At 44.3% G+C, this 25,606-nt stretch overlaps 1 protein-coding gene across 4 annotated transcripts in view; it reads left to right on the top strand.

The window, feature by feature from the left end:
- The window catches only part of PGLS (6-phosphogluconolactonase), a 43,864-nt gene extending 28,568 nt beyond the window's left edge, over positions 1 to 15,296 (top strand). For all 4 annotated transcript variants that reach the window (XM_077470111.1, XM_077470113.1, XM_077470112.1 and 1 more), the window contains exons 4-6: positions 145 to 246; positions 783 to 923; positions 14,537 to 15,296. In XM_077470111.1, the coding sequence (XP_077326237.1) occupies positions 145 to 246; positions 783 to 923; positions 14,537 to 14,674 (381 nt within the window). In that variant the 3' untranslated portion in view covers positions 14,675 to 15,296. The remainder of the gene's footprint in view (positions 1 to 144; positions 247 to 782; positions 924 to 14,536) is intronic.
- The last annotated feature ends 10,310 nt before the right edge of the window (positions 15,297 to 25,606 follow it).

Genomic DNA, 25,606 nt, shown 5'->3' with positions numbered 1-25,606 from the left:
TGTAGACAAAAATGTTTGCTCATATACTAGGCGGTACATGCTGATGCTCTTTTATAGCATTGTTGTCTTCTCAGATTTGTGGGTTTGTATGGTATTCTACCTCACCGTATTTGGTGTTTTATGGATATTCTTTGTTTCTTCTAGATCTTCCCAGGCAATGACCTTCCTGCCTTTGACATGCTGATTTTAGGACTGGGCCCAGATGGTCACACAGCGTCCCTGTTTCCAGGACACCCCTTATTACAAGTAAGTTTTAACATTGTGTTGCTCTAGCAAGGGCCCCGTGGTGGACTGTGCATCTCCTTCTTCTCCTTGTATCTGGGTGTTTTTTTTGTCTGGGTGGCAGGGTAGAGGAAAATACCAGGTAGAAATACCAGAACAGACATGACTGACAAGTGCAAGCTTCGGGTGTGAACTCGGTCAGCTCATGTGACTCATTTGTATAGTCATTAGAGTGTAAGCTCATTTGCTAGGAAAGAGTTAACGAATCACCTTGTTGAATGTCTATCCTTGGCTTCAGCAGTTTGCCTCAATGCCTGCAGCAACCAAAGTCATAAGAAAGTCAAAAATCCTGGTGCATTCTTTTGGGTCAGTGCCTCAAAAATTTCTGAAAAAACGGCATCCGCCTGACAGCCAGGCAACTAGCAATTTCAAAATGGTTGATAATTGTGGTTTTCATACTTCCTCAGTACAGGAACAAGTATTTCAGAAGTTTTCGTTACTTTTCCTACATCACTTTCTAGATGACTGGTGCACCTTTCTCATTTCTTGTCTTCCTGCAGGTAACCGATCAGATTGTAGCTCCGATCCACGACTCTCCCAAGCCCCCTCCTCAGAGAATTACTCTCACTCTCCCGGTTATCAATGCAGCCAAGACTGTGGTGTTTGTTGCCACTGGAGAGAGCAAAGCTGCTGTCCTGAAAGTAAGTTAGTTGTTGAACTATTTTACCATTTTCTCTTATGAAAGTACTTGTATGGTGCCTGGCCTAGCTGCAGCTTTACAAATACAGCAGAAAATTAAATTGAGAAGGCTGGGGTATTTATTTTTTTAGAATCATACTTACCTAGGACGATGCTTCATCTGTTCCCCGCCGGCTCAAAGGCTGAGAACCGAGCGATCAAACATGGGCGATCGCTTGATTCTCGGGGCTCCCTGAGCGGAGAGCTGATAACTGTCAGTCGCCAGCTCTCTGCTCTGCCCACCCACACCCACTGGAGTGCTTGGCTGTGGAGGGGTCAGGAGCGGCCAGCTCAGGCTCTCAGTGAGTGCCGGTCCAGGCATGTGGGCAGGTCCTGACTTCATTGTCATGATCTTGCCCGAGGAGCCTGGACCGGCTCTGTGTTGTCAGCTGACAGGGGGCTTCAGCCCGCTGTCTGCTGAAAACGGGTCACAGGAGTGCAGAACGAACTGCACTCCTGTGATCCATAGGAGAAGGAGCCAAAGCTCATTTGACTCTACTTCTTGTTTTAAGTTCTATTGTTCAATGGTGACTTAAGTTTCTCTAAACTTTCGTTCGCTGCCACATTGCGTGTGTTTGTCCTTCCCCTTTGTAGGGTGCTTGACTCTCATTCGTTGCCTTTCTCCTGGCATTTTGTCTATCATACTCCTGTTCCTCCACACTGATTAGATCCTCCCTCTGCTCACTCTACTCAATCCTGACAGCATGATTCCTATCAGCAATCGGGCATTGTAGCAGAGCCTACTTACTGTTACACTTTTTCCTTGTTAAAGGGAGTGTACTGAAAGTAATGCAAAAGTGTGGCATAACTTTTTAATTAATTTTTTTATTATGAAAGTAAAAGTGGGAAGGAGGAAAAAAGGGGAAAGGCATGTAACCCTAAATCACCCAAAGGGGGGGGGGGGGCAGAGACAAACAAATCCCCTTCCTCCCACCAACAAATAAAGGGACTTTAAATGTGGCAAAACAATGGGAAGCCAAGACAGGGGAAAAAAACTAAACTCAATAAAAAATAGATTTTATTATTAAATTCTTTAAAACCGTAGTGGTATCTTTTAAGCGTATCGAACTGACACTTCGCAACAAATTGCTTCTTCAGGGTTCACGCTTGATGATGACCAGCTGAAATATATGAGAAATGTTCAAATCCAGAATAACATATCGAATCCATGTACAATACAATATATGCAAAAACTATGCACAAAATACCAACGATTTATCCTACAGCAGGTACAAAAGAATGCGTATAGATATGCACAGATGGAAAAAAAAAAAGGATTATTAAAAAATGGAAAGAAAGGTGAAGGGGGGGATACAGAATGGGACCTCATGGGAAAACATAAACCAATTGGGGTTACATTCTTTTCCCCTCCGCCCCCCCCCCTTTTTTTTTTTTTTTTCTATCCATTTTTCTCTTCCTCTATAGTAACCCTTCTTTTTCATTTAAGATAAATAATGGATTCCAAGCAGAAGCAATGTGCTGTCTCTTGAACAAACAGGAGGGGTGCAAGTTGTCAGACATCTGCAGAAACCTACAGAATGTTTACAGAGATGGCACCATTTAAACGTCTTCATCCATCTGTGTACATTGCTCTTGTCAATGCTGTCATCTCTGTAAACATTCTGTAGTCTTCTGTAGATGTCAGACAGTCTGCACCCCTCCTACCTCTAGAACTAAATGGTGGCAGATTGCTTCTGCTTGGAATACATTTTTTTTTTTTTTTTTTTTTATCTGCAATGAAGAAAAAAAAAGAAAAAAAAAAGTTACTGTACCAATATATGAAATTTGAACGACCTATGAAAGTTAATAAAAATGTTATGCCCACTTTTGCATTACATTCGGTACATACAGGGCTTGAAAAATTTGCCTGTAGGCTAAAAAAGTTAGGATCCAGTTTTTTTTTTTGCCTACTGATTACTATCACCACCTTCCTGCCCAGACCAATTTTCAGCTTTAAGCACTGTCGCACTTTGGATGACAATTGTGCGGTCATGCTACACTGCGCCCATATCACATTTTTAGTATTTTTTTTCCAGACAGAGCTTCTGATGGCATTTAATCACCCCTGGGATTTTTTTTTTTTTCTAAATACATGAAAAAAGACCCACATTGTCAAAAAAACTTTTCTCTTATTTCTGTTATAAAATTTTGCAAATAAATAATTTTTCTTCTACACTAATGTGTGATGATGATGCTGCACTGATGTAGCTGTACTTTCAATGATGGGACACTGCTAAAGGCTGCACTGATGGGACGCTGCTAAAGGCTGCAATGATGGGGCACTGTCACGTACCTGGTGGTAGAGTCTGATATGCAGAGGACAGCCTCTCTTACACCTCCTGACTCGAGGCCCCTGGTAGAGCAGACAGGAGGCGGGGGAGTGCAGAGTCGCACAAGTGCTTTGCAGGATCGCTGACAGCAGAGCTGGACTGGAACGTCTATTGGGGCTGTGGATGAACACCAACACAGCGGCAGACCAGGATCAGCGGTAAGCAGGAAGCTGGAACAGACTGGTAATGGAACACCACAGGCTGAGGAGCAGATGCAGGTGGGATGTATGCTCCCAAAGGGCTGGAGAGAAGGCAGGTACAGGCAGGCTGGGTCATATACAGGCGAACAAGTCAGGAACTGATGCAGAGGCTGGAGCGGAGTCAGGGTACAGGCCGGATCGGTAACTGGCTGGCAGCAAAGTAGCAGAAGGAACAGACAGGTACAGATTCAAAGACAAGCTGGGGTCGGATGCAGGCAGAAGGCAGGAACAGATATTGGATAATGGATAGCAGGAACACACAGGGAACGCTGTAGAGCAGACAGCATTGATTTTGGGTGCTGACCTAGTTTAAATAGCCTATTTTGGTGCCATGAACTGTTAGAAGATTTGCACACGGCACGTGCAGGTGCACCTGCGGCATTCTCCTAACAGGAATTGAAGTTTCAGGATGTCTTTGCGGCTACCATCTTGGTTGCTGGCATGCCCTTCCTGACAGACATTGGTGAGGCTGCCCTGACGGGGCGCTGGTGGGGCTGCCTTGACTGGGCACTGTTTGGGCACCGATGTGTGATGTGCAGACCTGACTTGGAATCCATCCAGGGAGGGGAACTGGAGCACCCAGGGGATCCTCTGTGAGGTGGTAACTGGCTCGGGGCCACTGCTGAGCCCACTCAGAGCCGCCAGTTCCTGCTGTGGGAAGTCTCCCCGGACAGCTCGATAGACCTACACCCAGCAGGAGGGAGGAGAGAGCCGCACAGGGGACACTTCCTGCCAGCAGCTCTGCTCCGCCAGTCAGCTCCGCTCCCCCTGACATGCCATCCTACTACATTGCAGACCTGCATCTGCCCTAACCTCTTCACAGTGCCACGCTCACAGCGCTGCCATTCCCCATGCCTGGCATCAGAAATCACTTGCTGGTCTCTTGGTAATGTTGTGCCCCCTCCCATGCTACCCACTGGGGCTGACAACAACCCAGGCACCAGGCCGCATTTTCTAGTCGCAATTGCAACCTGGCACCTGGGATTTGTCGAGCCCTGGGTACATAGAATGTGCAAATAACACTGCGTTACTATTGTGATAGTAAAACAATATGTATAAATAAAATGATTGCCAAAATATATAATGGGTTTGTTGCTAATCACTGAAATGTTTTCCTACACCTAATAGAACCAAATAACCAGAAAGTGTAGTGCTGCCCCCTTAAAAAACTGCCAGTACTCTCAAGATACAGTTTAAATAAAATGCACTGATTCCAACACATATCTAAATGAGTTGCAGAGTGCATTAACCGCAACACAATATTACTATTCAAATGTGTACTACAGAATTAGTGCTCCAAAAATGTCCATTCAAGGTGCACATTTCAAAAATAGTCCTTTTTGATATATTATTTTCACTGCGATTTGTGCAACTTGTAAATAGCTCTCTTAAATGGATCTTTATTATAATAATTTCTTCCGCGGTTTAATCTACCACCTGGAATCGCAACCACATGGGAAAACTCGCCAAATGACCATGACCTCTCCTTTAAGAGTAAGGTCTATATGCCCTTTGTCCCCCGAGGGGTTAGAAACCTCCAGGACATCGCCTCTTCTTTCTCACAGCATTACCAGGAGTACCATAAAATCAGAGGGGAGAAAGACTCCAATAGTGTAAAATCTTATTATGCCAATTAATTGCAGCTAAAAACATCTGTTAATGTGCTTACATTATATTGTGCATTCCGCCCTGCAGCTGGGTATAACAGCCTTATGTTGTAGCCAGCTGGCTTCACTACACCTCAGTGCGAACGCTGTCCGTCCCCAATACGTCACCGCTTCAGGGTGTCCCCAGCTGAATGGAACAACACTGCTTCCTTTAGCTGCACCCCGATGTACGTTTCAGCGTAATGACGTCTTCAGGAGGGGTTACCATCCTAAGCTCCCATTTGAACCTCTCAGAGATGTTCCTCTCTTTACTGATGCAAAAGTATAATTTTTTTTGTTCCATCACCTTAGCTAGGTGAGTGTCCACTTTGGAGGCTTTATCTCACAAGGAACCCTTTTAGGTATTGCACAAGGATAAGGTGGTATCGCAGACCAGGGCTTCTTTTCTTCCCAAGGTAGTATCTGCTTTCTACCCTAATCAGGATATTCTTCTCCCATCCTTCTGGCTCAGTTCATCAAAGGGAAGTTCATTTCCATGGTTTTGGATGTGGTTTAGACTGTTCAAGTCAATCCACTGTTTCTTTCAGGAAGACTGATTCCCTTTTTGTTATCCCAGAAAGAGCACCCTGCTTTCTCATTCATCCATGTCTAGGTGCTGGAATGAGAAGGCAGATTTCCAAGGCTACCACCTGGTCATCTGTTTACATGCTCTTTGAGTTCTACCATGTGCACCTTGCAACCTGATGTGATGCCAGCTTTGGGTGTAGGAAGTAGCCGGTTCTTATCATTTTCATTGGGCTTATTAGTGGTTGTTTGCTGTGTTGTCCACCCCTCCGTTGGATTGTTTGTTGTCATGAAGGTTTAAGATTACCTGTGGATGAGAACGAAACTATGAATTTTTTTTTGCTCACCCAAAAATCCTTTTCTTGGAGTTCAGGTCTCATCCTTCTAAGTTAAAGTGGAAGTAACCTCCCATCTCTGACTTTTACCTATAGGGAAGCCTATAATAAGGCTTCCCTATAGGTACTGTAAATATCTCTTAAACGTGCGCCATTTGGACATATTTATTGTACATGCAGTTGGGCCGTTCCTTCAGAATGCTGGGACGTAAACGATGGCCCCGGGCATGTGCTAGAAAGACGTCATCATGGCTCTGGAGTCCGCGGACCCAAAAGGAAGACCAAGTGAAGATGGAAGCGCCTGCAGCGGTGACAGCACAGCATTGGAAGGCTTCGTTTTCAGTATGGGATGCATACTAGCACATTATGACATTTACCTTTTCAGGTTAGAAAAAAAAAAAAAACACCCAGCGGTTTCCTACCGCTTTAATGATCATGATCTTGGTGGTACTTTTCTACAAATATGCACCATGCTGCTAGTAGAAGATATAACCTGAGCTGGCCTATGGTATTTTTTGTTTGCCAGTATCCAAACCCAAAATTTGGGATTTTCTTTTACTTTCACTTTCAATGATACTGGTAGGACAAATAGGGTGAATCTCTCTAACAGGGGCACAGACAGCAATAAAAATTGACAGAGGTTCTAATCCATCTCCACTCTATCCAGAACTAAGAAAAAGTTTTGCCTTTTAGTTTCTAAAAGTAGTACAATTATAGTTAATGTATTCACAAAGGAATAAACACAAGGGATTTTTCAGTAGAAATTGTAAGGAGGAACGCATGTGGAATATACACTAGTTCAGGAAAAGGAAGTCCTGGAACTGGAATGTATGCAGAGGACAATTAAAATAATAAGGGGCATGGAGAGATTTTAACTGGACTAAATGTAGTCTTGAGAGTAGTAATTAATGCCACCCCACACCTTTTGTAACATGTTACATGTTCCACATGTATTTAGAGTGGGACATGTAACATGTTCCAGCAGCTGCAGCCTCTCTTCCTCCTCCCCTTCCTTGTGACAGTGAGTAGAGTATCTTCTCCCCATGCCCACTGTTATGATTTGAAAATTACACAGCTGTGTTGGGCTCTCCCCACGTGGCCATGCCATTCATTTACAGTTTTCTGTGAATGCACAAACGTCCACCAACATCCGCCATTGTGACTGATGGCTTGTAGTTCTGAATGGACTGCCAGGTCGCTGATGAGTGCTCTTGTAGTTCATTCACAAGTAAGGGCCGAAAGCTGCTGGACTCGTCTACTGGAGTCTGGCATTGCACTCCTGACACACTGATCATGGGTGCAATGCTTTCCAGGCTCCTTAGAGAAAAAATAACTGCACATTTTTTTTCCTCCTGCAGTATGTGCATTTATTATTTGTTTTCCCAAAAGGTGAACTTCTCCTTTAACTACTTGCCAACTGCGCTATAGCCGAAAGACTGTTACAGAGCGGTCGTCCAGTTCTGGCAGGGCATCCATGGACATCCTCCCAAAACCCTGCCCCCTGCGTGATCCCTAGGGCTCGCTTTGTGACTATTGTGTCCTTTAGACACAGCTTAACATAGTTCACGGTAAAGGGCTAATGACAACGGCCCTTTACGATGTAATCAGCTGTGCCCAATCACAGCTGATCATATGTAAACAGACTTGCCGGTAAATGGCAGTTTTTTTCTTACGCGTTGTCTGTGTGAGGAAAGGGCAGCCAATAACCGGCAAAGCTATCAGTACATTCTTTACACTGATAATCAGTGCCCATCAGTGAAGGCAAAAAATTACTTATTTGCAAAATTTTATTACAGAAACAAAAAAAATAAAAAATTTCAGTCTTTTTTTCCTTTTTGTTTAGCAAAAAAATAAATTATATATATATATATATATATATATATATATATATATATATATATATATATATTATAATATAATATACATTTTATTTATTTTTTATTTGGGTACAGTGTTGCAGGAGTGAGTAATTGTCATTAAAAGTGCGACGGCACTGAAAATTGGCCTGGGTAGGAAGGGGGTGGAAGTGTCCAGTATTGAAGTGACTGACGCACACTTTGCTTTAAGGCAGCACATGCATTATGAATGTACAGCCAACACACCAGCAAGATTTTTGCCGATTCAGCACACGGCAGTTCACAGTAGTGTGTTACTCTGTGTTGTGATGCACTGAAATGCAGGTGTGTTGCTTTAGTATGCTGAGTTGCCATCTAAAATAAGCACATACATGTTGCTGTACCTTGTGTTGCAGTGATGTGCATATTACCACAACACACACACACACGTGTGATTTAACCCTTAAGGGGATATGATCACTGTATAAATCAGTGAAAAATGATTTTTATCGTCATCACAAAGATAAAGAGCACACTTCTTCTGAGTGTTCTGGGAACACCTAAACATGAGCCTGATATTCTACAGGACAAAAATTCCCAACGCTTCTCAAAGTCTGCTGGATAATTTTCTATACCTGTGATCATGCAGAAAAAAAATCAATCATGCCCCTATACCACATCATGTGTAGTCAGCATCACAAAGAAGAAGTAGCTCAGAGGGTGGAGGACAGAAAAGAATGTGAAGAAAGTGCAATAGTTTACCGAGAAGCACAGGGAAAGTCATAATTACTGGTAATTGGCTAGAAGGAGTCATGAGAACTTTAACTATAATCCAGATTAAAATGAATTAAGTGGACTGGAGTGACTTTAGTGTAGTCAGGGTTTCCTGGATTATGTTATCAGATAACTGTTGATAATTTTAACTACTGTCAGAATTGCCAGCTCTGCAATGTGTTGTTTTTGGTGCATCCAATTTGAAGTCCAATTTAATAGAATCCTTAAACTTTCAAGTGTTTCAGAGACCTGTGTCCCTTGCAGTGCACCGTGGTTCCTTCTGCCAGTACCCACAATAAGCCCAGGTTCACACTTCTCCAACATGAAAGTCACGCAACTTCAGTCTGACTTTGATCTGAATTAATGTGACATTTTACACTCTATGGAATTGAAGTCGTATCAAAATCGGACCAGAGATGTACAGGAGCCTTTTCTAAAGTTGGAGCGCCTTGTGTCGGATTAGTCATCATGGCTCACATAGGGAAACATTGAATTTGACATGTCATGCGACTTGTGCTCTCACAAGTCGGATCCCATGTCGCACCAGTGTGAACCGGACCTAAACTGTGACCTGTAATGGAGTAGGCAAGAAATATGTCACCAGTACACCAGGGATATCCATAAAAAAAAAAAAGTCCAACGCTTTATCGATTGATCATATCACAGCAGAAGATGGCAACATTTCGGGGACAAGCAGGACCCCTTCATTGGGCACGTGACTTGATAAAAGGGTTCCTGCGTGGTTCCTGAAACTTCACTATCTTCTGCTGATGATGTGATCAGTCAGTAAAGCGTTGGACTCATTTATGGAGTTCCCTAACGGGCTGGTGACATATTTCTTGCCTTGAAGTCCTTCTGGTCTCCAACGGGTGATCACTACAGCACCCACTTACTCGTCAGCCATTTTCAGAAACATGCACTGTATTCACTTTGCATCACTTTTTCCACATTTTGTTACGTCAAAGCCATATTCCGAAATGAATTAAATTCATTATTTTCCTCAAAATTCTACAAACCATATCCCATAATGACAATGTACATAAGTATTCACAGCCTTTGTTCAGTGATTGGTTGAAGCACCTTTGGACCCAGTTACAGCCTCAAGTCTTTTTGAGTATGATGCTACAAGCTTGGCACACCTATTTTTGTGCAGTTTCTCCCATTCTTCTTTGCAGAACCTCTCAAGCCCCATAAGGTTGGATGGAGAGCGCCAGTGTACAGCAATTTTCAGATCTGTTTTCAGAGATGTTCAATCGGGTTCAAGTTTGGGCTCTGTTTGGGCCACTCAAAGACATTCACAGAGTTGTCCTATAGCCACTCCTTTGTTATCTTGGCTGTGTGCTTAGGGTCTTTATCCTGTTGGAAGGTGAACCTTCGCCCCGGTCTGAGGTTCAAAGCACTCTGGAGGAGGTTTTCATCAATGGTATCTCTGTATATTGCTGCATTAATCTTTTCCTCGATCCTGACTAGTCACCCAGTTCCTGCCACTGATAAACATCCCCACAGCATGATACTGCCACCACCATGCTTCACTGTAGGCATGGCATTGGCCAGGTGATGAGCGGTGCCTGGTTTCCTCTAGACTTGATGCTTGCCATTCAGTGTAAAGAGTTCAATCTTTGTTTCATCAGACCAGAGAATTTTGTATCTCATGGTCTGAGAGTCCTTTGGGTGCCTTTTGCCAAACTCCAGGTGGGCTGTCATATGCGTTTTACTGAGGAGTGGCTTCCGTCTGGCCACTTTACCATACATGCCTGATTGGTGGAATGCTGCAGAGATGGTTGTTCTTCTGGAAGGTTCTCCTCTCCTCTCTCCACAGAGAAACACTGACATCGAAAGATCTTTGTGCAAGCTTGAGGAGCCTAGCACTATGGGCAGTGGGAAAAGTAATTGCTTTTTGTGCATCGCTGCTTTTCAGGTTTTCAAAAAACGGTGACAGAGTTGCTTAAAAAAAAAATCTTTAATTTCAGTTTGCATAAAGCTACTGTTCAAAATTGCTCAAAAGCAGTTTTGAAAAGATCGCTTCCTTGCAATGATATTTCCTGCTCATGTGATTGACTCGCCTCCTTTGTCAGGAGTTTTTCTACTCCAGCTGTGTATACACACATAGATTGTTTTTGTTCAATCTGTGAACAGATCTCCCCATCCATGCTATACAATTTTCCACATTTTGTCATGTTACAACCAAAAACATAAAAAAAATATATATATTAAATATATATCATAATAAGTTTTTTTTTTTTGGAATTGTATGTGTTAGACCAACACACAGTGACACATAATTGTGAAGTGGATGGAAAACGATAAATGGTTTTCCAAATAAAAAAAAAATAAAAAATCTGAAAAAGTGTGTCGTGCATTTGTATTCAGCCCCCTTTACTCTGATACCCCTAACTAAAATCTAGTGGAACCAATTGCCTTCAGAAGTCACCTAATTAGTAAAGAAAGTCCACCTGTGTGTAATTTCATTTTCATATAAATACAGCTGTTCTTTGAAGCCCTTAGAGGTTTGTTAGAGAAGCTTAGTGAACAAACGGCATAATGAAAGCCAATGAACACAGCAGACAGGTCAGGGAAAGGAGAAGTTTAAAGCAGGGTTAGGTTATAAAAAAATATCCGAAGCTTTGAACATCTCAAAGACACTGTTCAAATCATCATCCAAAAATGGAAAGAGTATGGCACAACTGCAAACCTATCAAGACGTGGCCGTCCACCTAAACTGACAGGCTGGGCAAGGAGAACATGAATCCGAGAAGCAGCCAAGAGGTCCATGGTAACTCTGGAGGAGCTGCAGAGATCCACAGCATAGGTGGGAGAATCTGTCCACAGGACAACTATTAGCCCTTGTACACTCCGTCGGAATGTGTCCTATCGGACCGTGTTGTCGGATAATCCGACTGTGTGTGGTATGCATCGGACTGATTCCGTCGGAATATCCGTCGGACCCAATTTTCCAACTTGTTGGAAATATTTTCCAACCAACTGGTTCGATCGGACATACTCCGATCATGTGTAGAGAATTTTGATCGGACCAAGTGCCACGCATGCTCAGATCAAATTCCTACATCAAAGCTATTGGCTACTAGCCTGAACGTAGTCCCATCGTAACGAAATTACGTCATCACGTTCTGAATGATCAGATTTTTCGACAACTTAGTCCGACCGTGTGTAAGCAACAGTTTCGGACAAAATCCGTCGGACAAAATCCAACGGATTTGGTTGGCAGAATGTCCAACCGTGTGTACAGGGGCTTTGTCTTGCTAAATCAGATGAGACCGAAATTTAAATTTTTGGCCGATATGTGTGGTGGAAAACTAACATTGCACATCACCCTGAACACACCATCCCCACCATGAAACATGGTGGTGGCAGCATCATGTTGTCGGGATGCTTTTCTTCAGCAGGGACAGGGAAGCTGGTCAGAGTTGATGGGGAGATGGATGGAGCCAAATACAGGGCAATCTCAGAAGAAAACCTATTAGAGTCTGCAAAAGACTTGAGACTGGGTCAGAGGTTCACCTTCCAGCAGGACAACGACCCTAAACATACAGCTAGAGCTACAATGGAATGGTTTATATCAAAGCATATTCATGTATTAGAATGGCCCAGTCACAGTCCAGACATAAATCCAATTGGCAATCTGTGGCAAGACTTGAAAATTGCTGTTCACAGATGCTCTCCATCCAATCTGACAGAGCTTGAGCTATTTTGCAAAGAAGAATGGGCAAAAATGTCACTCTCTAGATGTGCAAAGCTGGTAGAGACATACCCAAAAAGACTTGTAGCTGTAATTGCAGCGAAAGGTGGTTCTACAAAGTATTGGGGTGCTGAATACAAATACACGCCACACTTTTCACATAATTATTAGTAAAAAAAAATTGAAAACCTTTTTAGAATTTTTCTTCCACTTCAAAATTATGTGCCCCTTTGTGTTGGTCTATCGCATGAAATCCCAATAAAATAGATTTACGTTTTTGGTTGTAACATGACAAAATGTGAAAATTTTCAAGGGGTATGAATACTTTTTACAGGCACCGTATCTCCCGCTGCGGCAGTTGTATTCAACCACAGGTGACACTGGTTGGAACAGTGGCTGCATTTAATTTGATGCAGCTGCTGTTTGGCTGACCATTTTCAGCCTCACTCTTTTTTTGATTTTTCAATCAAAGGATGTTGGGAGGGAGGTGGCTGATAGGGCCACCCACATAGCGAGGTTCAGCCAGTGCTCAGGAACCAGCCGAAATTCGTACAGTATGTACTCAGCCTTACAACAGGATCCTTTCACACTGGCGATCTGATCAGGTCTGCCTGTCAGTTTTTCAGGTGGATTTGATCAGATGGTCCATGCTTTCCCATGGATTAACGGGTGTTAACAAATTTGTATCCGTTTACACCCGCCTACCTCGAGGTCCGATCAGGCCTGCTTAAAGAAAAAACGGTGTCCTCTTCCGTTTTGGGCAGACTATATTTGAGGAAACAAACAAATCACAGCTCACTTACCAGCCAACCAACCAACCAAATTGTCTTGTCTAACAGTTCATGCTGGGACCAAGGAGTTTAGCTTGCACACAGTTGCAAATACACGTGTAAGTTGCAGAGGCCACATCACGACACCCCAGTGTACTACAGTTCTAACTCTCAGTTTGAGAGTTTCTGGAGTTGGAGCACTTATATAATAATGGATAGATTAAGGGCAGGTATTCCTAGAGGGAGCCCATCCCTTAAAGGTATAGGAAGACACTGGACACCCAGTGATAGCGCAATGACAGCGAAGGTAGCCAGTGCATCCCCTCACCAATTCACCAATGGTACAAACAAATGGCAACTACTCCAACCTATAACTGGCCTTTGTGTGCAAATTAAACCCGTTGGTCTTAACGTGAACTGTTGGACACGGTAATTTGGTTTGTTGCAGGCTGGCTGGTAGGTGAGCTGGGAATTTTTTCTTTGTTGCTTTTTGACATGAGTTGCCCTTCCATGTGTTCCTTGCTGCAAAGGCCAGTTTTAGGTTGGAGTGGTTCCCATTTGTTTGTGCTGTTGGTTATTTGGTGAGGGGATGCACTGGATACTTTTGCTGCCATTGTCCTATTGCTGGGTGTCCAGTGCGTCACTTAATCTTTGAGTGGGTGGGCTTCCTCCAGGCATACCTGCCTTTAATCTATCCATTTTCATAATTGTGCTCCAACTTTGGAGACTCTCAGAATTATAGAGTTAGGACTGCAGTATATTGGGGTGCCGTGACATGACCTCTGAAGCTTACACGTGTATTTGCAAATGTGTTAGACATGAGTATTTGATTTATTGCAAGCTGGCTGGTAGGTAAGCTGGGTATTTTTTTTCTTAAATGTGTCACCCTTCCATGTGCTCCTTGCTGCAAAGGCCAGGTTGGGGTTGCTGTAAGTTGTTTGTATATCAGAGGCAGCTTGGGTGTAAACGAACAGTGAAGTCTGTTTACACCTGCCGCACCGTAGAACAAAATAGGTGTTGTCCATGTCTGCTCTGCATAAACTGAGCAGACACAGACCTGTCATCCACACTGCTCCAATCACTGGACAGATCCCCTGCTGATTGGAACAGAAGATGCCATGTGAAAGGAGCCTTAGAGTGGTACTCTTATGTTTTTATTTATTTTAAACCAATGCAAGGCACTGAAATCTGAGAAATAGGCTAGGTCATAGTTTATAGATTAGCTCCTCTCTTAGGGCATAAATGGTAGGTATCTTAACAGTTCTCAGTTCTTCCCAAATGTTCTGAAATAAGCCTGTTAAATCTAAATGCGTTGGATTTGGAAAAAATAAAAAATCAGATTGAAAGAAAATGAACTGCATTTTTGTCTTTTAGTGTATGCTTTATAGGATTTTTGGTTCCCTATTTGACTTTATTTGCTGCCAGCCAAAGCTTTTGCAATTGACATTTTTTTGTGTCTCTTAGCGTATCCTTCAGGAAGAAGAGTCTGATCCTTTGCCGGCTGCACGGGTCTCCCCAGTGAATGGTAAGCTCCTTTGGTTCCTTGATGAGCCTGCTGCCCGGGATCTAACATGCCCCGTGGAGAAGCACTCTGTCCTGTAGCACTGCACTTAGAGCTCCATAATCCGGAGCGGGTTCAGAACCACAGTCCGGATCTCCCCACACGTCATCCCTGGTGCTGCCAGGGCCACAGGCAGAAGTAGAGAGCCGGACAGAGCAGAGATACAGGTCAAAGTCAAGCAAAGACAAGCAAATGGTCAGCCAGTGTCACACAATACAAAAACTACAAGCAGTGACTGTACTCAGCATATTGATGGACATGGGTGCAGTGACTTCCTGGACCAAAAAGTTAAAGCCACGGATGCATAGACTCAACCACCAAAGCCACAAATAACGATGGGATGAGCACCAAAAAAAGAGGACCACAGAAGTAGAGATATGTAGCCAGAAATGACGCCACAGGACCATCAACAGAACCTCAGACTTTTCCTCAACCAGAAGACCACATCATGAGCAGAACATGTAGCTTGAAGATTTGCCCTGCATCCTCACCATCCATATTCTTGACTCTGCCCACTGTACCCTTAACGATCTGTCCCCCTCTCACATCTGCCTCCTGCTAGGATCTGCTCCTTACTGCCCGAGGAGCCACAACTTCCAGAAGATTTGCACATTCAAAACAAGATCACATGGCTACACAGAAAATAAAATGCCAATTGGTTCACATTGTGTGTTTTCTTGTTGCAACTGTATAAGCTACAGAAAGCGTGTGGGTGTAGAGATGGGTTGATCCATTGCAGTCAATCCAATTTCACCTTTTGGCCTGGTTCACATGGGCTTTTTTTTGTATTTTCACTTCCTAAATCCTGGAATAGACCAGGATGACATCACCACAGCTTCTCCACCATCCGCAAACATGCTGTTAGTCTTTGCCAGTTCTCTGGAAGAGACCCCGACGTGTGCGCACGTGCAACATCTCACAAACTGCTTCCTGGGTCTGTGCGACATAGCCATCCCAGGAGCCAATTGGAAGATGTGCATAAACATCTGAGTCTCTAGTTGTCTTTGTGTGTATGGAGCAAACGCAGGGGATCTGATGCATGTGTACACACGCCGTGGGTATTTCTGCCAAGTCCCATAGATGTTACAGCTTCATGGAATGTCTGTGCACATGCCAGATCTCAGTTAAAGATGGCAGCGCTGGAGAAGAGGGACCAGGGGAAAGTATTTGTATTTTTTTGGGCGAGTGTTGGGAACCTTTTATTTTTTGGGGGGCTTAAGCAAAGTGAAGTTCCTAATTTAAGCAGGCAAAAACTTGATTTCAGTTTTTTTTTTTTTTAACCGTTTCAAGCCGACCACCTCCTGACCCTTTAAGGCCCCTTTCACACTGTCAGACCGTTCAGGTCCGCCTGCCGGTTTTGACGGCAGACCTGAACAGGCACTCCATGCTGGTCTATGGAGCGACGGATGTCAGCGGTGACATGTCCGCTGACATCCGATCCGCTGAATCAGACGGATGGCCCTATGTCCGGATCCGTCGCTGGCAGATTGGATCGGGTGAGATCTGATGAAAACGGACATGCTGTCCGTTTCATCCGATCTCTCCATAGAATCCAGCGGCACTTGACAAGCCCCTCCCCGCTCAGTGAGCAGAGAGGGACCTGTCATCTGCCGGCTCAGCGGAGATCAACGGAGAGATCTGGTGAGCCGGCGGACTCTGTGCAAGTGGATCCGCCTCGTCTGAATGAGGCCTAAGCCCTTGTACACACGGTCGGAAATTCTGACCACAAAATCCGTCTGATTTTTTCTGACGGATTTTGTCCGAAACTGGTGTTGCATACACATGATCGGACAAAGTTGTCGGAAAATCCGATCGTTCGGAATGTGATGACGTTTGTTCGTTCAGCCTAGTAGCCAGTAGCTTTGCTCTCGTACTTTGATCTGAGCATGCGTGGCCCTTTGTCCGATCAGAATTCTTTACAAACAATCGGACAAAGTCTGATCGGATCATGTTGTCGGAAAATTTAATTTAATTGAATTTTTATCCAGCTCTCAAACTTTGTTGGTCGGACATTCCGACGGAAAAAGTCAGATGGAGCCCACACAGTCGGATTATCCGACAACGCGGTCCGATCTGACATTTTCCGTCGGAATGTCCGACCATGTGTACAAGGGCTTGGAGTTCTAAAAGAAGTGGGTAGAAGTGGGATTTCAGGTCATGTGACCACTGTGATTGGCTGTCACATGATCGGAAAGCTCCTAATCTCAAGTATACGTCGGAAGCTTACCGATCCCCACTGGCTACTGTGCAGGGAGTGCACTCTCAGCGTGGTAAGTTGTTTTAACAGGGCCGCATTTATGCGGCTGCTTGACATTAAGGCTCACCCTCCGAGCAGCCACATTTATGCGCGTAACCAGCACCAAGAGTTTAAATACCTTCAATGAAATCCAGTTGATGAGGTAAATATTTTCAATATTGTTCTAGAATAGACCGTCAAGAAACGTAGTTTTAAACAGAAATGGGGAAGATCTCTATGGACTAGAGTGGGGTATATGTATTGAAGGATGGATGGGTACAGTTGACTTTATTTTAGTACAGGTGTCATCTTAAAGGATAACTCCACTTTTGTGGAAAAAAAAGATAGCAAAAAATCGAGCATATACAATTGCGATACAAGTAATATTGTAATTGATTGTTATTAAAAAATCCCTTTCATTTTAATTCTGCAGCACTGATTATTTTTGTAAAATTCTATGCAATATGGCTACCTGAAGGCATTTTCTACATGGGTGGTATACAGAACGCCCCCCAGAAATGTTATTTTCTGATTGTGTGATTGGCACCCTGATTTTCCCATGTCTGCACTAAGATACAAGTCAGATTTTTGGCATCCCCGCAACAGAAAGTTCAAAGGGTATATCACATCTAAAGGGATGCAGACCCCACCAGTTTCCTTAGAGCCCTGCAGGTGCAGAAGCTGATTGATAACTATCAAAGTCCCTCCCATTTACATTTACCTAGACGCAGACAGCTATTTCTTCAGAATACCAAAAGGTAGGAATCTGCGAAAAAGTTTCTTAATCTCCTACCACCCACGTTATAGCTGAAAAACGGCTACAGCATGGGCCTTAATTGCTGGGAGGGTGTCCATAGATGTCCTCTCGAGCATGCGCATTCAGTGTGTCCCCTGCAGGGCGTGCGAGGCGCGCTCTGTGATAACCGAGTCTATGAGACTCGGCTGATCACAGATTGGAGTAAGGGGCTGATCCCAACCCCTTAAAAGCGTGATCAGCTGTCAGCCAATGACAGCTGATCATGTGATGTACAGTGAGGGAAGAAAGTATTTGATTCCCTGCTGATTTTGTACATTTGTCCACTGACAAAAAAAATGACCAGTATATAATTTTAATGGTCGTTTTTTTTTTTTAACAGAGACAGAATAACAATTTTTTTTTTTAGAAAAATGCATTTAAAAAAAAAGTTATAAATTTGATTTACAGTTTAATGAGGGAAATAAAGTATTTGATCCCCCATCAATCAGCAAGATTTCTGGCTCCCAGGTGTCTTCTATACAGGTAATGAGCTTAAAGTGGTTGTAAACCCTTTCAACACACTTTGACCTACAGGTAAGCCTAGATTAAGGCTTACCTGTAGGTCCAAGAAATATCTCCTAAACCTACACGGTTTAGGAGATATTTGCCTAGACAGGCATCGCTGTCTACGGCGCATGCACCGTAGACAGCGGCGCGCAGGCGCATTGAGCGTGGCACCTGTCAACGGCGATATGCCGCGCGTGGTGGCTCCTGTGCGCATGCGCGGGAGTGACATCATTGCGGCTTCGCGGAATGACAGCACTGGAGCAGCGAGACCCACCAAGAAGATGGATGCGGCAGACTACAGGGGACAGCGGTGACTTCGTTGGCTCCTCTGTCAGGTAAGTGACACATAATGGACTACTATGCGATGCATAGTAGTCCATTATGCTTTACCTTTGCAGGGAATGAAATAGGAAGTAAACTCATCAGGGTTTACTTCCTCTTTAAAGGGATTGCTCCTTATCTCAACTTGTTAACTGTATAAAAGACACCTTTCCACAGAAGCAATCAATCAATCAGCAATCAATAAAATAAGCCTACAATTAAAATTATAGACTGATCATTTCATCAGTGGGCAAACGTACAAAATCAGCAGGGGATCTAATACTTTTTTTCCCTCATTGCAAACAGAAGATCGCCAATCATTTTATTTATTTTTTTCCCCCCTCACGATCAGCGTGAGGGGAAAAAAAAGCAGATCACTGGCTTCTGTCAGAGGGACATCAGTCTCTCACGTGGAGCGGCACTGCTGTTATGCAGTGCCCACCAGTGCCACCTACCATTGCCACCTATCAATGCTGCCAATCAATGGCCTACAGCGCCACCTCTTGGTGCCACCTTATCAGAGCCCGTCAGTGCCGCCTCATCAGTGCATATCCATGAAGGAGAAAAATTACTCGTTTTCAAAATTTTATAACAAACTATGAAACGGTTTTTAAAAAAAAAATTCAAAATTTGCGGTCTTTTTTTTTTTTTTTGTTTCTTTAGCAAAAAAAAAAAATACAGCAGTAATTAAATACTACCAAAAGAAAGCTCTATTTGTGGGGAAAAAAAATGATAAAATGATCTGGGTACAGTGGGTCGGTCTTTCTCTCTCTCTCTCTTCACTTAGTGAAGCAGAAAGTCTGGGGGGGGGTTTGCTTACTTCTGCCCAGGTGGAGGCATAGCGGGAAGTGCACCGAGGCCACCCTGCACTTTGCAGCCAGTGATGGCGCTCCAGGAGTTGGGCCGGATGACGGGTGACGTGAGTTCCGGCGGGGCCAGGCACTTCTGCCGAACTCATGGCTTCCGGTTCCAGCCACAGGATCTGAAAGCGGGCTCGGCTGGTGCGGCCTTGTTTTTGCTGCGGGGACAGCGCCCAGAGGCAGGAGAGACCACCAATCCTCAGCGGGAAATGACGGAAGCAGAGGCTTAATGAGCAGCTCCTGGAGACTCCAGCACCAGCCACTCTAAGGTAAGAGGAACCCTGGGGTGGTGTTCCCTTACCCTGTCCTGCAAGCTCCACAGGTGTTTGTCCCCCTTGGTGGTCATTGGGGGGATGGGGGCATGCATCTGGGACCCTGGTGGTGGTTGGTCCTGGGGAAGGCACCCCTGGTGGTCCTCTGTGTTAAGCACTGGTGGGCAGACAGTGCAGGCATTTATGGCTGCTCTCTCTTTTGGGTCTGTATTTAGTAGAGCAAGGCCACGGATAAAGTCAAGGCTCCCACAACTCCAAGAAGAAATGTCCTTCATGCAGAGCCACAATGGGGGAATCTTGGACCAAGGCACTCTGAAAAAAGTTGAGGGGTTAGTCAGGAAGCAGTCAGCGGAACAATGTACGGACCTAGCAGTGTCCATCAAGGAGCTTTCTAGCACCTTCCAGTCTTTTAAGACACTCTTTTCTAGCTTCCAGATGCCACAACCCCAGGTTAATCCTCCACCAGCGCAACAGAGCATAGCTCCAAGCTCAGCGGATGCTTCTGTCGTGAGCGGAGAGAGACCAGGGGGCTCCAGAGAGGAAATTGAGGAAAAGCCAGACAGCGACTCTTCAGACTCCCATGGGGAGTCAGGGGGAGAGGGGGTGGATGGGGAATCCACAAGATCCTCTCACTACAAACTTTCCCTAGAGGAAGCAGAGGAGCTCTTAGGAGCTATTCATACCACTTTAGGAATCCAGGAGGAAAAGAGGAAACTGTCACTCCATGACCAGATGTACAAGGGCCATGGGAAGCTCAAAAAGAGAGTGTTTCCAGTCCACAACGTTTTGGTCAATGCCATCAAGAGAGAGTGGCAAGACCCTGAAAGGAAACCTTTCTTTTCAAGGGCTCTGAAACACAGGTTTCCCTTTGCATAAGAGGAGGCGCTAGTCTGGAATACATTTCCTAAACTAGACGCAGCCTTTTCACAGTCCTCCAGACATACTAACCTGGCCTTTGAGAACATGGGGGCGCTTTCAGACCCCATGGACAAGAGGATGGACTCGCTCTAGAAGAAATCCTGGGAGTCGTCAGTGGGAAACCTCAAGCACCGCATTGGCGGCCACAGTGGTGGCCCATAACATGGAATATTGGTTGACACAGATTAGGGTGCACATTGAAGCAGGAACTCCAAAAGAAACGATCCTGACCTCTTTCCCCATGCTTCTTAAAGGGGTGACACACATTGCAGATGCCGCGGCTGAATCGGTGCACATGTCCACAAGATTCACAGCCCTGACCAATTCAGCAAGGAGGGCCCTGTGGCTTAAGACGTGGCAGGGAGATATCGCTTCCAAGGTCAAGCTCTATGGGATTCCACTCACAGGGGATTTGTTGTTTGGGCTAGGTTTGGAAGTCGTCTTGGATCAGACGGCCTTGAGAAAGAGGCCTTGACCATTAATAGGAAATATGGAGAGCAGACTAAAAGAAAGTATCGCCCTCAGAGGAAGTTTGAATCCTCAAAACCTGATCGACAGAAGGTTTGGGGGCAGAAGGGCAAAGGGCATAGGGGGGCGATTTTTCACCCTCCTGATCAGCCCAAAAAGACCCAATTATGGATTAACCATGGTGGGAGGAAGAATTGGGGCCTTCCTCCTACAGTGGGAGATGATTACCTCCAACCAGTTTGTGTTAGGGATCATAAGAAGAGGATACCGGCTGTAATTTTCAAAACCTCCCCCGCTCAGACTTCTGGTCACTGAGCTGCCAAAGTGCACAGAAAAGTCTTCAGCTCTTCTATCCTCCCTACAGGAGTTGGAGGAACAGGAGGTGGTGGTATGAGTCCCAACAAGAGAGACCAGCAGAGGCTTCTATTCCCACATCTTTGTGGTCCACAAGCCTTTGGGAAAGTTCAGGCTTATCCTGAACCTGAAGCCTCTGAATGTCTCAGAAACCTACAGTAGGTTCCGAATGGACTTGGTCTACTTGGTGAAAGCACTTCTTTCCCCGAACTGCTTCATGGGATCGATAGATTTGAAATCCCTGTTGCAGAAGGCTACCAGAAGTTCCTCAGGTTGGCGGTAAAAACCAGAGAAGGGACGTTCCATCTACAGTTTAGGGCCCTCCCCTTTGGTCTATCCTCTTCGCCCCGCATCTTCACCAATGTCATGGTAGAGGTCCTGGCTTTTCTGCAGCTCAGAGGCATCTCTGTAGTTGCATACTTTAACAATCTACTCCTGTTTGCCTCTTCCCAGTAGCAGTTGTCCCAGGATCTACAGGTGGCAAGAGGCATACTAGAAAGCTTGAACCTGGAGAAATCCAACTTGGTTCCATCCCAAAAGTTCACCTTCTTGGGCTACGTGTTGGATTCAACAAATCAGAAGGTGGACAGGGCAATGTTGTTTCTCCAGGGCAGCCGTCAGGTCTCAGTAAGACAAGCCATGTCAGCTTTGGGCTTACTAACATCCACACTCCCATGTCCTTCAGTACTTAGTACAAAACAGTTTAGGAAATCGGATTCTTTTTTGTGTTATTTTCAGGGCTAAGGAAAGGGTCCAGAGCCTCTAGACGTACAATAGCCAGATGGTTGAGGTTAGCCACTATTCAGGCCTATGTGGTCAGGGGGGTTGGAGCCCCCAGAGGGTATTAAGGCACATTCCACCAGGGCAATGGCGACTTCTCAAGCAGAGTGAGCTGGTGCTTCTCCAGAGCAGATCTGTAGAGCTGCAACGTGGTCCAGCTTTGCCACCTTCGTGGAATTGGAGGAGATAACATGTTATTTATTATTGGCCTTGGAGTTATTGCTTTGATCCAAGTCCAGCCCAGGAACAAGAGAAGGAGTATTTCTTGGACCAAAAACTGGTTGCTTTTTTAATCATGACCAATTACCGTATTTATCTGCATATAACACGCGCCGGCATACGACACACACCCCAAGTTTAGGAGGGAATTTAAAAGAAAAAAACTTTTAGGAGGGAACTTTAAGGAAAAAACTTGCATTTAAATGCCCATCAATGCAGCCTTGTCAGTGTAATTTGAAGCCTTCCATTTAGCCTTGTCAGTCATTTTCAGCCTTGTCTGTGTGTTTGCCATTTAAAAATGGTGCCGCCTAGATACAGAGCAGATGTCTTGTGTATCTCGGCGGCGCTTGGTAGTTCTCAGCCGTTCTCGGCGGCTTTTGGGTATTTTTCGGCTATTTTCGGCCACACTCCAAACACGCCAAAAATAGCAGAGAATGGCTGAAGATTGCTGAGAACGGCCGAGTGCGGGCGAAAATACCCGGAAGCCGATGAGAACGGCAGAAAATCTTATTAACAGAGGGGGATCGGTGTATAACAAGCACCCCCGATTTCCTCCTGATTTTAGGGGGAAAAAAGTGCATGTTATACGCCGATAAATACGGTATGTCATATGCCTTTGCTGCGGGAGCTCCAGGAGAATAATCCGGATGATTTTCGGAATTATCTCCGGAACGCCCGACCACTGCGTTCACCAACTCTTGGCATTGTTGACCCCCTATATTAAGAAGCAGGACACATGCATGAGGCTTTTATTTTATTTTTTGGTTGAATAATGATTTGATTTGGTATATTTTCTATATTTTGGATGCATAGAATGCACTTTTTGGTTAATTTGTATTGGCACATAGCATGTCTAATTTTATTTGTTTTCTTTTTTTTTAATGCACAATAAAAAAAACCGTGTAGAATAATACTTGGCTAGTTTGGGAGTAGGCAGTTACGTTTAAAAAAATATAATCTAAAATAGACAAAGAACACCATCAAATTTGTATCTTTGATCTTAAAAACTAGGGGATAATGGTATTGTGGTAACTTGCCCAAAAAAAGAAAAAAAAAAAAAAGAAAAAAGCATGATAATATTATTCTTGATATCACTAGAAAAAAAAGCCTTTGAAAATGTGTTTGCAATAACTCCATCAGTATCACCAGCAAAGCAGCCTCATTATTATTCCATTAAAGAAGAAGAGAATGCGTGCTGCATTTCTAGATTTCATAATTTGCCACATCACGAATGTTAATCTATTTACGAACGCTGGTTTACAAGACCTACCGCTTCTGGCTTGTACTTCGTTCCGAGAATGCGTGTTTGTACTTTGGACTTTTGTCTGACAGACTTGTGTACACACGCTCGGAAAATCCAACAACACACATTTGTCCGCGGAAAATTTTAAAGCCTGCCATCCAACATTTGTCCATGGAAAATCCGACAACAATTGTCCTTTGGAGAGTAAAAACGGTCGGATTTCCGCCAAGCGCCTGTCATCACACATTTCCCAGAGGAAAATCCGATCGTGTGTACGCGGCTTTACTCTTACCGGTAACATCCTTTTTCAGGACAACACCGTTACCCACCCAAATTGTTGGCTATCCCTGAGAGCTCATCCCATGAGATTGTCAGGTAAGATAAAGGTTAGTATGACGTATTCTTGTGTCTCCCCCAGCTGACTGGAGGTATTCTTCAAGAACTGAGGGTCCGGCAGGACGGTGAGGCTTAAATCTTGCAGTATAAGGTGGTGTTTCCTGAGATGGGAGGAGCCAAGGTCTCTCTATGGTAGCTGTCCTGGAAAAGGAAGTTACCGGTAAGAGTAACTCCATTTTTTTTTTTTCCTCAACAAAAGTGGAGTTATGCTTTAAATGCATTAGGACTTGAGCCTTTTCCTCTAACATGGCTTTTTAGTTTTGACATGGGTGTTTAGTGTGAAATAGATGTTTGCCTTTCTAGCCTATTACAACATTTTTGATTTATTTTTTATTGATGCAGATTTGCATTTCTATATTTTTTATTGTATAGACTTTAATTGGAAGAAAAAAAAATTCCCTGTAATTGTTTCCATTGCTGCTTTTGCATAATATAGAGCAGTGGTAAGGCCCAGTTTTAACTTGTAAAATTGTTGAAGTAGCACTAAGGGCATTATAAAACAGGACATCTTCCTGGATGCTCATAGCTCCCTCAAATGCCAGGGCCCAAAGTCAGTAGGCAAGGGGCTACCCTGCAGTCCCTTCCAAAAGTCCCTGTGCCGGTTGGGTCTGTCACATCAACCAATTGGATTCTAGGATTTATTGTCGAAGCTTAATTGAACAAGCTGAAGTTGGAAGCTGATTGGCTACTGCAGTATGCAACAGCTGCACCAGATTCTTTGTGCTCCAGTTTTAGTAAATCCTCCCCAATGCATGTTACTGTGATACAGCAACGTAAAGGTGCCCTGAATCACACGCACAGCCTTGTATGAGTTTTTCACACTCAAGCAATAAATGCTTGACAGGCAGTAAGGAGGCAAAACTAATGCAGTGATCTTTTGCTGAAGGAAGGCCTTGTGCACGTTAGGCATTTTAAAAGCTGCTTCAGGGACATTTTACAGTTTATTTTTCTGTCTATAAATGCCCCTCAATGTTGACCTGGGTGTCCACATAGAAAACCAGAATACCTGTGAGGATGACCCCATGATTATGTGTGTGTTTTTTTTTTTATAATTTTTTAAAATTTTCCAAATCTTTTTTTTTAACAGCCTCATGGGAGTTGATGAAATATTGGGGGTCCAAATAGACACACAACGTCTCACTTTTGAGACAGAGAAAAATATTGAGGACACAGATTCTTCAAATCTTTCTCTGCAACCGTAGCTGCAGAGTGAATGAAAAGGAAGTGCTTTATACAGAGGCTTCCTGTTCATTCACAAACTAAAGCATTGTAAACATAGGGAGGGCCACAGGGGGATTGGTTCCAGTAATTGTGCCCACTCCTGCTGCTCTGAAACCCCCTTAAATGTATGGAATCTGAGCCCTGTGCAGGAGGACAGGTGCAACCCCCTGATCAGTAGCCCTGACCAGATCATTCATTAATTTCATTGGTCAGAATATCAATTTTTTTCTGGACATTGAAATGAACACCCAAGCGCTTGAAGACCAGCTGCTGCCATTATACTGCGGCAAGGTGGCTCATTCCCACAAATCGCTATAGCTGTACGTCGGGGCGGGAACTTGCTTTTGTGGGCGCACATGCTCCCATTGGCCAGCGGGGGAAC

Source organism: Lithobates pipiens, unplaced genomic scaffold (genome assembly GCF_037356315.1).
Source record: "Lithobates pipiens isolate NorthernLeopardFrog02 unplaced genomic scaffold, aLitPip1_a1.2 Scaffold_8, whole genome shotgun sequence".
Taxonomy (NCBI): domain Eukaryota; kingdom Metazoa; phylum Chordata; class Amphibia; order Anura; family Ranidae; genus Lithobates; species Lithobates pipiens.
Note: the sequence above shows the minus strand (reverse complement) of the source record. Positions and strands in the feature narration are given on the sequence as shown.